The 15,590-nt window shown below is 44.1% G+C and overlaps 1 protein-coding gene across 14 annotated transcripts in view; it reads right to left on the reverse strand.

Annotated features, from left to right (window-relative positions):
• The window catches only part of EIF4G3 (eukaryotic translation initiation factor 4 gamma 3), a 153,109-nt gene that overhangs the window by 70,887 nt on the left and 66,632 nt on the right, over positions 1-15,590 (reverse strand). For 5 of the 14 annotated variants that reach the window (XM_082776882.1, XM_082776878.1, XM_082776877.1 and 2 more), the window contains 2 exons: positions 10,275-10,370; positions 5,135-5,167 (listed from right to left, as the gene is read on the reverse strand). In XM_082776882.1, the coding sequence (XP_082633008.1) occupies positions 5,135-5,167; positions 10,275-10,370 (129 nt within the window). Of the gene's footprint in view, positions 1-5,134; positions 5,168-8,803; positions 8,880-10,274; positions 10,371-15,590 lie in introns of those variants that run through there. The other 9 variants (XM_082776883.1, XM_082776880.1, XM_082776879.1 and 6 more) reach the window with 3 other exon arrangements.

A 15,590-nucleotide genomic window follows, 5' to 3' on the forward strand; every position in this document is an offset into this window, starting at 1 on the left:
GTCAAACGGATGCCTGCACAGCCAATGTTTTCAAGTAAAGCCAATGATGTCCACAGGAGAATACCAGGAGATTAAAAACAGAGATTTTGCCTCTATTTCTTCCACAAAGTGCAGGATTCAGCATGGAGCATAGAGAGTTCCCACGCAGGGCCATGAAAGTACCCTGGGCCGCAGCAAAGCTTCTGATAGAAAACTGCAATACTTGACTACTTCCTTCAAAGATTAAGTGCTGCTATATAGCCAGGATGGTCAAATTAGTGCAAAATAGATTCAAAAAATTGTTTTGGAAAAATAAACATAAAAAAAGAATTGCACACATGCTCCAGACAGGGCTTTGCCAGTAGTTAACACAACAGTAATAACTCCCCATCTCAACTGGAAATAACTTTTCTTGTTCATCTGAAGATTGCATTGCACAAGTGGTCCCATCTGACAATACCTGATTTAACAAAACCTTCTCCTTGGCACTGAAGTGTAAGGGCTTGTGCTCTGCACAGCTGTATTACGCCTTGCTTCTATCATGCTTGTCCTCCTTGTACAGCTTCCCTCTGCTAACCCCATTTTCTTTCTTCCCACTCATTGAGTGTGCTGCAGACACATACCTGCTATTTGTGCCAGGGTAATTAACAGAATTATTAAGGAAATAAACTACTAACCTCCTGCCTACCCTCTCAGCACTGCCCTGCCACTTACGTTTTCATCAGTCCTTATATCCATCCCAATATCCTCTTATTAGGCATCTTCTCCCACTTAATTTTCTTCCCATATGACCCTGTGTCAAAAGGCTGCTGAAGGCCAGCCAGTAAGAGGCATCATGTTTGTCATCTAGAAAAATCAATGATCAAAGAGAGTGCCAACCTCCTGATAAACCTCCGCTGCATTTTAATTGAGTTTCTATTTACTCCAGATTTTTAAGTCATCACTTCCAGGGAAGTGCCTGTGAAACACTTGCTGTGCACTCTAAAGGCTGTACTGAGCAGTAACGTTCTCTGCTAAGAGCACCGGAGACAGATCTATGCTAACCCTAGACCCTCACCCAGAGCATGCGCAGGGTGCTGGGCTCCTTATTTCTAGACCAGATCAAGGCTGGCGACTGTGATGGGTCCACAAAGCCCTGCCAAAAGTTAGAGAGAAAGACAGCAAACGGGAAGTTCAACAAGATGTCATCAGTGCGATCAAATCAAATGGCACAGCCAAGTGCTCTGCTTCAGTCCAGCCTGTGGCATCCCGAGACAGCTCTGTTGTTCACGTGCAGACGTGTCGGTCCCAAATCTGGCCTGGGAGAGGGAGGAGGAGGTGTTGGCAGCGCAGCAGGAGTGACATCTATTTGCAGACGGAAGGAGCAGTGCCCGGGTTAGCTTGAAGGATCAGATGCAACTTCACTTTTCCCTGCAGCAGAGCTTGGCCAAGGAGCTGCAGCCCCAAGCCAGAAGCAGGTGCCAGGAGCAGGAGCTGCAGCAGAAAGCCCGCTGCGCATCTCGGCTTCCCAGCAGCTCAGCAGCAGCCCCTGGGCCACGAAGCACTTCCCCTACCTCAGGTTTTCCCAATCTTATTATTTACTGAATGATAAATAAAAAATAGGGGAAGAAAACACCTTTTTTGTGTCAACCATGGGATTTAAACTGGTAGTTCCTTTCCGTATTTGTGGATGAAGACGGAGAAGTGATAATGGCAACCTTTTCCAACTGCTTTCTAACACGAGATATTTCAAGAAGCTACAAAATGGTTAGACTTGAGTAACCAAATGTACTCAGGGAGTAAATTTCTGACCTCTTCAAATTGTGAGGCTTTTTGACAACAGTGCATGGGCGAACCCAGCCTGCTGTTATATAAGCTACACTCAGAAGAACTCAAGTAACCCCAAGCTAAAACTGGAATAAACTACAACTGCAACCTCAAACTAAATTAGCCTGCCATAGCTAGTAAACTAATCTCAAATACAATTATAAGTCAGAAAGAGAAAAATGACATTGGAGTTTCTATTTGTTCTTATTTCTGTTTTTAATTACACTGGCCTCTTCTGAGCATCCATTTTAAAATCTCTCTCATACTCCTGAAGTCGCTTCTTCAACTAAAAGTTATTTTACGCTTTGGACTTCAGCTTAAAAGAAAACTGCTGTTTTCATTTGTATTTCATGAGGATCAGAAGCAACAAAGTGACTCAACAGCTTTGCTTAAAAAGAAATAAAGAAGAGACAGGGATGCTCCATGCACAAAATGGGAAATGGAATGCCAGACCCAGACAGGATGGTAGCTAAGTCTTGTAGCTAAACCTGTGGGTTGTGCATAAAGCCTGGCATTTAAAGAAAAACAGAGGTTGACATAATATTTAATTATACTGCTGCAAATGCTGTAACACCCATTTGCTTTCTCCTAGAAAGTGAGACTTCCCAGTGGTTTCTGCGATAGCTGCTTTACTGGAATCAAGGATTAGTTATGCACATTGAACTTTTAATCAGAACCACTACAACTATCTTCGTTACACTTCAACCACTATTTACTTAGCATAGCATCCTAAATTTCATCTTAATATTTTCATAGCATCCTAAATCTCATTTTCATATTTTCTATCACACAGACTTTGATTACACCTTTTACAGCAACTACTGTCTTGAAACCGTCAGGGCAAGCATTTCCATCCAAAAATAAATTGCTTATGAAGTTGCCAGTCAACTTCAGGTGCTTAAATCATGCTAATTTGAGTACTTTAGAGATCTAATAATTACAGGAAATAACATTAAAGAATAATCCATTAGTTGACTGAGAAAGACACAGAATCAATAAGAAGCCTATGTTAATAGCATCACACGGAAATCGTTGCAAACCTCATCTTGCTGCTGCTTTCCTAGAAGAACACATTATGTCACTGAAACAAATACCAGGATCACTATGGTCGATGTACTTACTTTGGATTTTTTTAGGTTACAGAGCCTCAGCCTGGAAGCCTGCTGCTTGCGTTACACAACCTTTTGGTATTCCAGCATGTTAAAGCTGCCTGATTCGTGTGAACAATCATTTACGTCAGACTCACGAATCCTCTACGTGCTGTGTCTGTGATGAATTCACTTCAACAGACACGACCCTTCTGCAGGGGTGGGTGGCAAAAACTCCCTTCTCCATCCCCAGTTGGAATTATGGGCACAGATTGAGTTTCAGATGCAAAGAACCAAGAAGCTCATCTGAAGCCCACGTTTTGCTGTGCCTGTCCTGTTCCGGTGCATGGCAGATATATCACTGGGATAAGGCCTGAAGTGTTTTTCTAACAGTGACAGCTTCTCTCAGATAATTATAAGCAGACCTCATGGAGTCCAAATCTAACTGGAACGCAATTAAGTATGTAGTGTTATATTCAGGAAAACAAACTGGGAAATCACAAATTTTAACCCCTAGGAGGGCCATAACTGGGTCCAAAATTGTTAAACCAAGCCGTGACAGACGGGTGGCAGAGCCCTACCAGTAAGGCCACCAGTCACTGAAATCATTTCTTGCAAGGATGAGCTGCCTCCAGATTCGAGGCTCTTGTTCCAGATTCTGCTTGTGGTGAACTTGGTAATTTTTATGAGACTACTAAACAGTTCACACTGAATACATACTTTGTCTTGGAAACAACCTAAGAAAGAACTAATGAGTTTCTGAACAGCAACACATCTTCAGTATCACGTAATATAAACACAGACCTCAAGTTAAGGTCAAGAACAAAAGTATCTAAACAAGATACTAATTCTGTCATCCTGCACACTGCACAGTAATCCTGCAAACATTCCTCCACCACTGCCTGTCAATGCAATCCCTTGCCGGGCACAAAAATCAGTTCTTTCTCTCTCACGTGATGTTTGCCTGTGAGCAAACAAGTACAACAAATGCCTCATTCTACTTTTTAAGCCTTTTTTTTTTTTTTCTGCCCTGCTCTGGAAGGGTGCCTGCCTGCATGCTGCTCTCTGAGGTGGAAAGTTGGGGGGTGGCGGCAGTGTGTGTGCCCACCACCACACTTACCTGCTGTCCTGGGGCAGGACCTTCCCGAAGGCGCACACCTCTACAGCATCAAACAGCTCAGACTAACAGGAACGATGTGAGAACAACGCAGTTCTCCTGGAACAAGCCTTCCAGGACTTCAGCCCCTGTCCCAACATCACTGGAGTTAACGGGATTACCTTCCCTCCCATTCACTTTGTGAAAACAGACTCTTTCTTTCCAAGTGAAGAGAAAGAAGAACGACACGGAAACAACCAAATCTGGGAGACCTTTCCTGCCACTGTCATGCCTCTCCTCCACTTTTCTGCGTATCTACACTCAGGCAAGCTCTGCCCCCTGCAAAGCTACAAGAGGAAGCAAAATTAGTCCCCAGATGAACTCTGAAAAAGGACCTTGGCAAAGATGAATGTCAGAGGTGATGGAAAAGACAGCTTTGGGCACCATGAATAGGCCAAAACAGATGTGTGCATCCATCCTGCCGCACAGCAAATCCTTTTGGTATGTCAGCCTCCCTATTAACAAGTGCTACCCCTGGATTTCATGAGCCAGAGCTATTCCTTATTTTCGTTCTTCTGAGTTAAGTGATTCCTTACAATGTTCAAGTCACGTGGCAGGAATACTATGAAGATTCCTAACGTCTGGCTTTCATACAGCGAGTAGAAGAAAACATTAAGCAATGTAATGACAAAAGATAACCAGGCATATCACACAAGAAATGTACGAACTGGAAAATCATTTGCCTTGCTCTCCATTTGAAAAGTAGGATTTTCTTATGGACCTGAGCACCCAGTTCTTGTCGAAGTCTTCAGCTCAGGCAACATAATGTGCTGGCTGCTTTGGGAAATATTAGGCAAAGTTTATTGTGACTTGAACAGACAAGCAAATCTCACACATACCTGGAAATAATTTATACATGTTCTCCTTTCCTACGGAAATAGCGTAAGTAAGGTGGTTAATGAGTGCAGTGACACCGAACAGGAATTAAGTGTTACTCTGCGTTGCAGGCAGCTTGTTAGCGAGGTTATGCAGGTGCTAGTATCTACTAACGAGGCTGGTTTCCAAAGCGAGCCTTCATTCTGAGTTAGTGGGTGAACAACCTCCGACCACCCACCTCCCCCAGCAAATTAGTTTAGGATGGTAATGAAGGGGCAGGGTACTGTACCTGATGATGGGCAGGTCGAGGCCCCGCTGCAAACTGAGGAAAGGCGGGAGAAACAAACACAAAAGGAAAGGCACAAAGAGTCAGAAACACCACAACGAAACCAAAATGTCACACTCTATGCAAAATAAACCCACAAGAAAAACCACAAACAGTCAAAGCTTTGCTGCAGGACAGTGACAGACAGGTACTGAGATATAACGAGTGAACACCGCTACGGGGAAGTGTGCTGCTCGAGAGCTGGCGGATATACAGCCAAAGCTGCCGCTCATTTTAAAGGCGCTCTAGGCATGAATGCAGGCATTCTTTACCCTGCCTGGGAAAAAAAAAAAAATTAAAACAAGCAGCGGTGAAGATTTTAAACTGTTTAAGGGGGAGGTAAATGGTTGAAGCAGCTGGACTCAGAGCCGTTCCAAAAATTTGGTGGGAGCGGAGAATGGAGGCTGGTGCCTAGCAGGTAAGAGCCAGGTGGGCGCTGCTAACAGCCTGCAGGCTGGGGGCTGCGGGCTCTCTGCAAGGCAAACTGGCAGTTCTTTACACGTGCATCATGTGGTTTCATTGTCTTTTTTTCTTTTTTTTTTTTTCCCACAAAGGATCACGATAAAATCCTCCAACCCCTCTCCTTAAGGAGTCAGATTTGTCACCCTCCTCTGAAACCAAAGGTGACAGGTTAACCCGTGATGCCCCTGGGAGCCCGATGCAGCAGGGCAGGGCTTGCCTGGAGAACAGGAGGTCCTGGTTCCCAGCCCTGAGCTCAGGCCACTAAATCACCTCCCACCCACCTGGTTTACATATGGAGGAAAGTATTCAGAATTTAACATGCTCGGTAAACATTAAAAGCATTTTCCAATAAGTAACTGATTGTTAAAATAGAAATAAAAATGAATGCAAGAAATGGAAAATAGAAAAAAAGATGACAAGGTATCCTCATTCAGAAGCCAAGTTAGGTATTTAAACTCTTAATTCTCAGTGTACTCAGCAGAGCTCCAAGATGAGAGCAGATAAACCTATCGGTAATAGCTCCAATAATTAAATGGAGCAAGCAAAACTAGATCCTGCTGTGACTTCCCACACGCCACAGCAGCACACGACGTGCCTCTACCTGCTGCTGCCAGGGACTGCTTGGGACCGTAGGGCACGCGCCGCAGCGCGCGATGCCAGCCCACCTCTGCTCATGCATATACGTGCTGGGACTCAGTACGCTTTACTTTCTGCCTGAGGGCTACCGTAAATTCTAATGTAGAAAAGTACTAATGAGAAGAGTGATCAAAACTGTCTACTAATTATTGATTTTCTTAATAAGAGATTTTTTTCAGGAAGAAAGAGTGGGGTTTACTCACAGCCCTACTTCCCAGCTATTTTAATCTCTTCAAATATGAGAAGCAACGTATAAATATTCACCGGTCTGGTTGATTTTCTCCCTTATAAACATTTTAATCACCTATATTCAACATTTCCAAGTAGCCTACTAACAGCAGTGGTGCTCTTATATTCCTTCTACCTTCACCTCATTGTGACATTTGGATGAAAAGTCATAAAAAAAACCTTCAGAAAAAGGAAAATATGCGCACAGACTATTACTAATGTAGGAGTTGAGAGTCACCTGCACTGATTCAACAAGCAGTTTCCCCACCCCTAGCAGACACCCTTGAAAACTTTCCCTCGGCCTTCCATTTAAGAGAAAATGCAAAGGATTATCAACTCATAAGACTAAAGACCTAAAATTTCCAATTTAGTACCAACCACAGGAGAGAAGCACTCAAAGACTCCTGGCCTTCTCCCAAACCTCCTAGTGAGAAGAGGACAGAGGCTCTGCTGATCAGTCTGCTGCGATGAGAAATGGTAACCTGGAGGAGGAGCCTAAGGAGGGGGATGCACTTCAAGTCCTTTTTTTCTCCAGAAGAATGCCTCAAAAACACTTTCAATGTCATGTGTTTGAGAAAAAGGAATAACGCTTACCCTGGAAGGGTTGGCAAAAGCCTTTCTGGTGGGGCCACACACCGTGTTATACACCAAGGAAAAATAAAGCACTAAAAAGAATCATGGGGTACAATAACTTTGTGTTGCTTAGTTTGAAGGCCAAAGAACCTCTCTTATCACTGTTCTGCAGAAAAGATTAACTCTCCCTGTGTTTAAAACAAGAGCTGGAAGCTTACATCGTAAGAAGCTGAAGTATACTCCGTTGTGGACAAAAAAGTAATGTGTTACAAGAAAAAATAAAAACAAAACCTCAAAGTTAGTGAAAAATACCCTAATCTATTTTGTACTGGTCACCATTGGCTATTGATTTTTTCTCTTTTAATTTTTCTTTTCCTTTTTTTTTTAAAAAAAAATAATCAGGTTGACAATTTATTCCTATTAGTAGCTGTAAGCAACAGAACAAACTGTAGTCACTGCTGGCTCGGATTAAAATAGACACTTTGTTCTTCTGTCAGATGAAGGTAGTAGATAAAAGGAAAACTTTATGAAGACTGGGTCCAACATTTCTGCCACCCACACTCCTTATGGTCCTGCTCACTGCTCCGTGCACAGCTGGAGACAGGGCACGGTCTCTACCTGCTGGCACTGGTCTGGCACACGCATGCCTAGCAGAAAACCACCACTTCTGGGTCAACTCCCTTGTCTACCGTGGTTTTTGGCAAGCCTCCTACAGCTGGGGGGTTGGTGTTAAAATCACCTAACGGGGAATTTGGAGTAGGCTGAACAATTCTGTTTCCTCGCCCACTGCTGGGAATGCACTTCGACATTCCTGGTATCGGAGCAGCACTAGGAAGCTAACGGGGACAACCCATGGAGCCAGCTGGATTTCAAAGGCAGCTCTCCAGGGAGGAACAGAAAAGCCCGAACTGTGCAATTGCCAATAGCCCTTTGGTGCAGAAACTGCACAGAGCAAGCTCTGGCTGTTCTACAAGTGCCACCTCGTTAGTGCCACAGCCCCTACACCCAGCTGTACCAGCGGCGTGATGGATGGGACCACGCTACGAAGCTTACGCATGGCAAAGGCATCCTGTTGCCTTCCTCAGCCCCTCTTCACCCTTCCCTTGCCACCAAAAAAAAAGAAGGTTAAAAATAAATTTAAAAAATTAAAAATAAAAGAGGTAAATCGAGCCCAGAACAAAATGCAAGAGTAGCTCAGGAGCAAATCGTCTTGCATTTGTTTTGGGGTGGGGAGATGGAATGAAATGTTATGTGTGTGCCTTTTAGTAATGGGGGTGAAAATGGTCACTAGCAGAGCAGATGGCAAAAACTGCATACAGGAGAGTTTAAAAACAATAAAAAAGTAGTTCGTGACCGCAGAAAAATGGCTGACAACTGCAGACAAATCCTTCCTTGATATCTCCTCAATAACAGGGCTAAATCCCTACAATTTGACTCATTTTCAGCCAAATCTCCTGAAAACAATCTGTTGAGTGGAAAACCCGAAGTCATCCTGGTCTATGTCCTACCAGGTCAGATCCTCCCGACTGCCAGCCAACTTTGGACGTTCTGTTGCCACTTAATCTGGCAGAAACTGCCATGGTTGCTCATGCTTTTAGCAAAGAAGCAAATCAGTGCATTTCTGTAGATCAGCCAACAAAAAGATGTGGTAAAAAAATAAAGAAATAAAGAAATAAAATAGTGCCATCGGCACAATTGCCTGCAAGAAGGAGTACAGTTTGTTATATTGCTTACAATGCAGTATTTTATCCAGCCTCTTCCAGCCAGGGACCTGTAAACCGGACTCTGTTCCAAAACCTTCCTCCTCTTCCAGTTGTCTGTGCAATGTATTGGCACTGTTCTGCTGGGCTGTCAAAAAAACTGGTTTAGAGATGCAGCTCTTCAGTCAGGTTTTGCTCCAGTTCTAACCATATAAATTTATTTTTGCTTTTCAACAATAAAAGATACAGAAGCTGAATATACTTACTGAGAAAAGATTTTTACCGTCAGTATCCCACATTACTGATTAGAACAGGGGACTAAAGAAGCGGTGGGATCCGGTTACAAACTCACAGCTGTCCACATCACAGAAACATCATCAAAACTGGCATTAATTGGCTTGCTCATCAGCACTGAGGTCAACAGGCCTCGGAACTAACCCTCCTGCAAATCCCCTGGAGGTGAAATCTCCAGAAGTGGGGCAAGCACATCAGTGCAGCTGCCCATAGGGGAAGCTTGCCCTGTTAAGTGGACAAAAAGAAGACTTCTGTCTCAGAGGCTTTCAGTTGCCATGCTTCGGCAGCATTCATCTTACTCTAAAAAGAGAAGAGTGCTGGGAATGGTGCAGTGGTTTTATACGTAACTTGAAGTGTTACGACGCAGATGTGGATTCACAAGAGACGCAGGGACTGCTGCTCCCTTGGCTAACTGAGGCTTCAGACATTATGACGGCATGCTACCCTGCCTGCAGAAGCAGGGCTAAGCACGCAATGCCATAGGAGCGTCTCCTAGAATCATGTGGAACTGCGCTACGAGCAGAGGTTTCCCAACAAGAGCCTGGTTTGGGGACCAAAGGCCTATGGTAGCAGAGCAGTATTACAATACACACAAAAAAGATCATGGAGGACAACCAAAGCTCAACTTGGATGAAAAAGGGCTTACTACAAAAAGATCTGGGTGCACAGAAGCTCTACTTTAAATGTGTGAGCACCTACACTGTGCTAGACAGCAAGTGGTTAGAACTGATCCAGTGGCACTGACTCGGAAGTGAAGCCCACAGGCCACTGGAGACTGAGTGCTGCTGCAGAGTTGCTTTCATTTACTGATCTTTGTTCCACCACTTTACCAAATACTTCCTTTAAGAAAAAAGAAAAAAGAAAAAAGAAAAAAAAAAAAAAAGCAAAGAGAAAGATTCTGGTAACAAATCTAAATTCTAACGTGAAGTGAACCTGAAAGCAACTATTCTAAAAATAAATCACGTTATTTGAACATAGATGAGAATCCCTCTGTTGCTTCTTTTCTGATAAGCCACTTTAAAATGACAATCCTCCTACCATGATAACATTTAAAAATTCAATCAAGATTTGCCATTTGGAAGGTGCTTCCAGTTCAGTAAAACAGACTTTCCAGAGAACTGGCCAAGTGTTATAGACACACACATACACACAGAGAAACACGCAAAAGAGGAGGAAAGAATGTAAGATGATGCAAACATGGGCTCCCTTACCGGCGAGCGGGTCTGAGGCTGGGTGTTCATTGTTTGAGGGGCTTGAGGGTACACCAACGTGGTTGGAGCTGCATTCTGTCCTGAGGGGTACGGAGCCTGCCAGGGAACAAAAAAAGTGAATAAAAAATGAGCATATCAAATGATTCATCCCAAAAGATTGAAAGTGAACACATTATCAGACAGACTGTTGATTACCATCAAGATAAAGAACACAAAGAGATCTGGCGATTACAATGGCGAAAGCCTTCTCTGTTGAAGACCCAACCATTTACCAACACCACCCTAAACTCCAGAAGCACCACAGTGGAAAACATGAGAACAAGCAAACATCAACGCAGCTCAGTGTCACTGAAGCCCTGCTGCCTGACCCTGCTTTGAACGTGAGCCCAAGGAGAGCTGGAACCACAGGTATTGCTGGCAGATCCTCTAAAATACGACAAATGACAAGCAATAAGCTTGAATGCATTTAATACAAGCTACTGCTGCTTTAAAGCATTTGCAACACAATGAAACTGCCTGAAATTGTTACAGATGTAAGACAGACGATTGGTTGTATAAATTTTCATAGTTCCATTGATTTCAATGGGCTATAACAATTTATACTCCCAGATGCTCTCTCCCATGTTATTTGCCCAGAGTAACAATAAACTGGAGCTGTAGTTATGCCGATCACACATTTTAACAAGACATTCCTCCTTTCAGAGGACTTTCCCCCCCCCGCTTTTTTTTTTTTTTTTTAAACCAAAAAAAGCTTACTTTTTCTTTAAATTTATTATTGCATTGGCCCCAAAACCAGCCTGTAGTCTGTGCCAGCCTTCACTTCCAAGAGGAGTTCCCCCAGGCTCTACGTGCTGCCCTGTGGCTCCTGCATGACTCCATCACAACGCACTTCTCCTGCTCCTCGGCTCCTGCCCCTCTGCCATGGCCACTACCTTGCCGTGCCAGCTCTGGATGTCAGCGTTACCAAGGGTAGCCGCAGTCGCTACTAACCCTCTGGCTGCATATCATCAGATTTACCTTATCATTAAAGGAGCTCATCAGGTCTTGGGTCCCCTCCAGGGGAAGGTCTTTGGGCTCACTTTACAGATTACGGGAGAGGATACAATTAAAAACATTGCCAAACCTCCCTGAACACAGAAGTACTATATATTCCCACTGCAAGCCACAGCCTTGCAGAATCTTCTCATCTTTGAATTTTATGGCCCTTGCATTAAAATTCAAAAGCAAGTATAAGGAAAAAAAGGAAACTTTTTCAATCCATAAGGTGGTATCAAGAGAATAGGTTTCACTGCACCAACCCTCGGGCACATTTCAAGGTGTCTTTGATTTGAACTGTGCTATGTTTGATGTCAATAATTAGATTTTAAGCAATGAAGCTAAGCTATAGTTGGTAGGCCAAATCTGTTTGTATTCAAGAAAGAAGAAAGAAACTTAAGCAACTGTAGTTTCATAGCGATCAAGACAGGATTCACACAGTGTGGTGATCCAGCAGAAAGCCTGAAGAACTGTTTCAAGCAAATAGCACAAGGAATGGTTTAGGAATGACACAAAGTACCAAAATTTGGTGCTGAAGCCTGTAAAACTTCTGAGTCTGAATTAGCAAACCATGCCAAGTACACGCAGACTTATTCTGGCTTTCAAGGAAATGCCAACCAGCTCCCACAAGATGGAAGTAGCGCCTGATGTCAGGTTCTAAGGAAAGCATCCCCTTGGACAGGAGTTACTGACGGACAATTGTGGGTGACTGCAGGAGGGGAAGAAGCCTCCCCGAGAGTAGGAACGCACTGCTCACCTCCCAGGCTCGATGTGCATCACCTTCCCTGCCCCATGTCACCTCCTGTCCCACTGGCTGTTCTGAGAGCAAATGTCTGCACATCCCCCTTGTCTACTTTTTTCCTCCTCTCTTTCAGCTAAGCCTGCTCCGCTGTGCTGATGTTCATCAACTCTCTCAGCACTCAGAGAGAAATACTTTCCAGCTATCCCATGCATTAGGAAGGAAGAAATAAGTTAACCAAAGAAAAACATGGAAGAAATGAAACTCAGCTGAATCTGAGTCCTACAGCGAAGTCACAGACCCTACTACATCTCAGACTCCTCAGCCCTTCCAAAATTAGCTTGTGTCAAAGGAAATATGGATGGGTCTTGGAGCAAGAGTATGCCTTATATTGGAGGAGCATCTTGGCACATCTGACCACTGAAAGACGTTACCTCAGCATGTCCCAGCACACACCGTAACTGCCCCATGCCATGCAGACAGCCTAACAGAGACCTCTGGGGTCTTGGCGTTACTCTTTTTTCTGTTCTGATTCATTCCTGGGCATCAAATCCCCAATTAATTTCCTGCTGATCAACATGTAATGCAAGGTAAACATCGTCTAGAGACAATCTGACCAAGGAATTTTCCAGTTTGGGATAAAGAACTCCAACACAATGTGCAGAGGATAAGGGGACTGAGCACGACCCCACAGCAGTGTCTCACCCCAAACACCAACCGCTGCAGCACCTCCTGACTGCTGCCTGGGGAGACAAACCCATTGCTGCACAGCAAAACTTGAGCACAAACACAGCCACTTATGAGAGTGTTCCTACTACACAAGCTAACTCAGAAGGATGTTCTGTTATTTCCTCCCTGATTTTCAACATTGCTTTTTGGGTTGAAGAGAGAATAAAAATCTCTGTCTCCAAGTACATCATTAGATCTGTGCTGTGATTTAGGATACCAAAGCACGTTTGGTAGAATATTTAGCTGAAGAGTGTTATTCTGCAGCAGTTTGTATCAACACAGCAGAAGAAGAGACTGGTTCAAGAGCAATTCAATGTTTTCATCAACTACTGCTATGGAAGCAGCAACCTCTGGCAGGCAAGCAGGGCAGGTTTTCTGCTGCCCCTCCTCTTCGGGAGCTTCTGTGGTCCAATCTTCTTGTCTTACCGCTGGCAAAATCTCTAATTCATGTTAACAACTAATTTGCAAGAAGCCTTCTAGTTTTTGAGATGTCAGATGCAGCATCAAATATTTTCCCCTTTTATTTGACAAGTGTGATTCTGCTTGAGCTGTTCATGTCAATGCTGTATAATAAACAGTATGCACCACATCTCACAGCGGCAACGGCACCACAGCAACAAGATCTCACCATAGCGTAGAATAATCAAGCACTAACGAGACGTGGGAAAACGCTGCTGTCTTTCTGTCCGTGAGGTTCTTCTGCTTTTCTGTTACCTTGTTCCCGACTTTCTGCCCATTCTGACATCCAGGTGGCTTCTCCCCTTGGAAGATGGGTGGCTCAGGGTCAGTCCCCGCGCTGCTGCAGCTCCCCTTCACGGAGGGCAGCAGGCACACAGGGCAGGCGGTGCTGGAGGACACCAGCACACACACGGGCTGGCTGACCGCAGCTCCTCGTGCCTCCTGCTCTGTACCTCGAGAGCAGAGACCTTACCCCAGACGGTTCGAGCAGCCCCTCCTCTCAACAAGAAGGGCGGAGGGTATCAGCTATCCTTCCCCTTTTTTAGACCCAGGAAAACCAAGCTTTCTTGAGGCTTAACTTGCACACAACAGGATAGAGCCTGAGTTAGATACAACTTCAATGCTACTACTGACATCCCTACCCACCTCCAAAACGCAGCTTTCTTTTCATCAACCAAGCAAAGAAATGCATAGGAAAGGAAGTGCAGCTATCACTAAGCCTAAAAAAAACGAGCTTCATCAGAATGACTGTAAAGCAGGCATTTTTAAATACAGTGCCAAATTTAAGTACAGCCACCTCATTGATAACAGATGTCATTTCTGACACTTGCAGGGCTGAAAGGCAAATGCAAGATGATGCAGCAGAGTATTCAATTTGTTTAAGTATTTAAACCCTATCAGAGCCAGTATAGCACGGAGTCATACAAAAAAAAACAACACATCACCACATGAAGGCTTAAACAGCAGTCACTGAAGGGCTTCTCCTGCTATTATTGTCATCAAAAAAAAGGTAATGTTTTGGGCAACCAGTGCTGTTCCTAACCCAGACAACAGCTCTGAGTGCAAGGTTTGCAACTGCAGCCTTGAGAAGTGACTGCAAGACAAATCTCGCTGAAGACAACAAACATCATCTAAATAAATATGTTTCACAATTCTTGAACAACAACAACAAATGCTTCTGCCTGGCATGCTTCAAACCAGCTGGAGGTGTGCCTTCCCTGGTATTTGTGTCAAACACCATAAAAAGGAAAGAAAAAAAGTGCTTTGTAGGTATCTGCAGTACCCGGTAGCCTACAAAAAAAACACCAAAACAACCAACAGAATAAATCACAGCAATCCACTGCTTTTCAGACAAGTAGGCTGATTAAAAGTATCACACACATTTATCTGTCAAAAGGACTTTTTCTGTGCCAAGCACCTAAATATATATGTGAGGTGATTATAATCATATTCAGTCATGCTGGAAACGCGTGGCTTTTATGCACTATGGCTGAAACACTGAGGATGAGGGTGAAAAATTAAGAGATCAGCAAGGAAACACTCCCAAAATTCCCTAAATAAACTACCACAGAGAGGAATGCAGGGAAGCAAATATCGCTCAGTATACAAATTTTGCTCCAGGAGCGTCTAAATGCTGACACTGAAATCCCTCAAGTTCAATAATTGCAGCACCCTGAGCTGGAACACAATGGATGGCTGCTGAGCTGCTCCACTTTTGAGGCAGAGCAATTTGCTTTCCTTAAGCTTTCATCTTAGTGATTTTATGTTTCAGACATGGCTATCCACAGGGGGAAGGCAATAATATTTGTGTTTATGGATTCCTGCAACTTGCTGGGGAAAACCCTTTCTATCTGTTTTCTGTGGAGAGTTCCCACCTTGGGCTGCTAGCTGCGCTAAGCAAAAAAAAAAAATCACTACCAACAAAACAAATGAAAAAAGTTATTCTTAGATCAGTTCCCGAGCTGGTTAATAAACACTGTGCCTGCTGCGTAACATGACTCCCTCAGTACTGACTGTACTGGGAATAAACAGGCAAAGTACACACATCAGGTTCAGAAAAAGCTGAGTCACGCAGCTCTCTGCCTCCTGCAGCCAGTGGAAATTTTTCCTGTTGGAACAAAACTCTTAAATCCCCAGGCAGAAAGGTGCTGCTCCTCAGCCTCCTGAGGCCTTCAGCAGCCCAGCAAGATTTGGCATGGGCAGGGGTTAAGCCCCGTCACTGCTTCTCGAGTCCTCCCTTGACTCACGGAAGAAGCTTGATGGGTCTATATTTACTGAAGTTACATAGCAGGAGGAGAAATGGTCTTGCGATTTCAACGCATGACCGTGACTCAGGAGCCTGCCGCTCTATCGCT

The sequence above is a fragment of the Aythya marila genome, assembly GCF_965140915.1.
Source record: "Aythya marila genome assembly, chromosome: 21".
NCBI lineage: Eukaryota > Metazoa > Chordata > Aves > Anseriformes > Anatidae > Aythya > Aythya marila.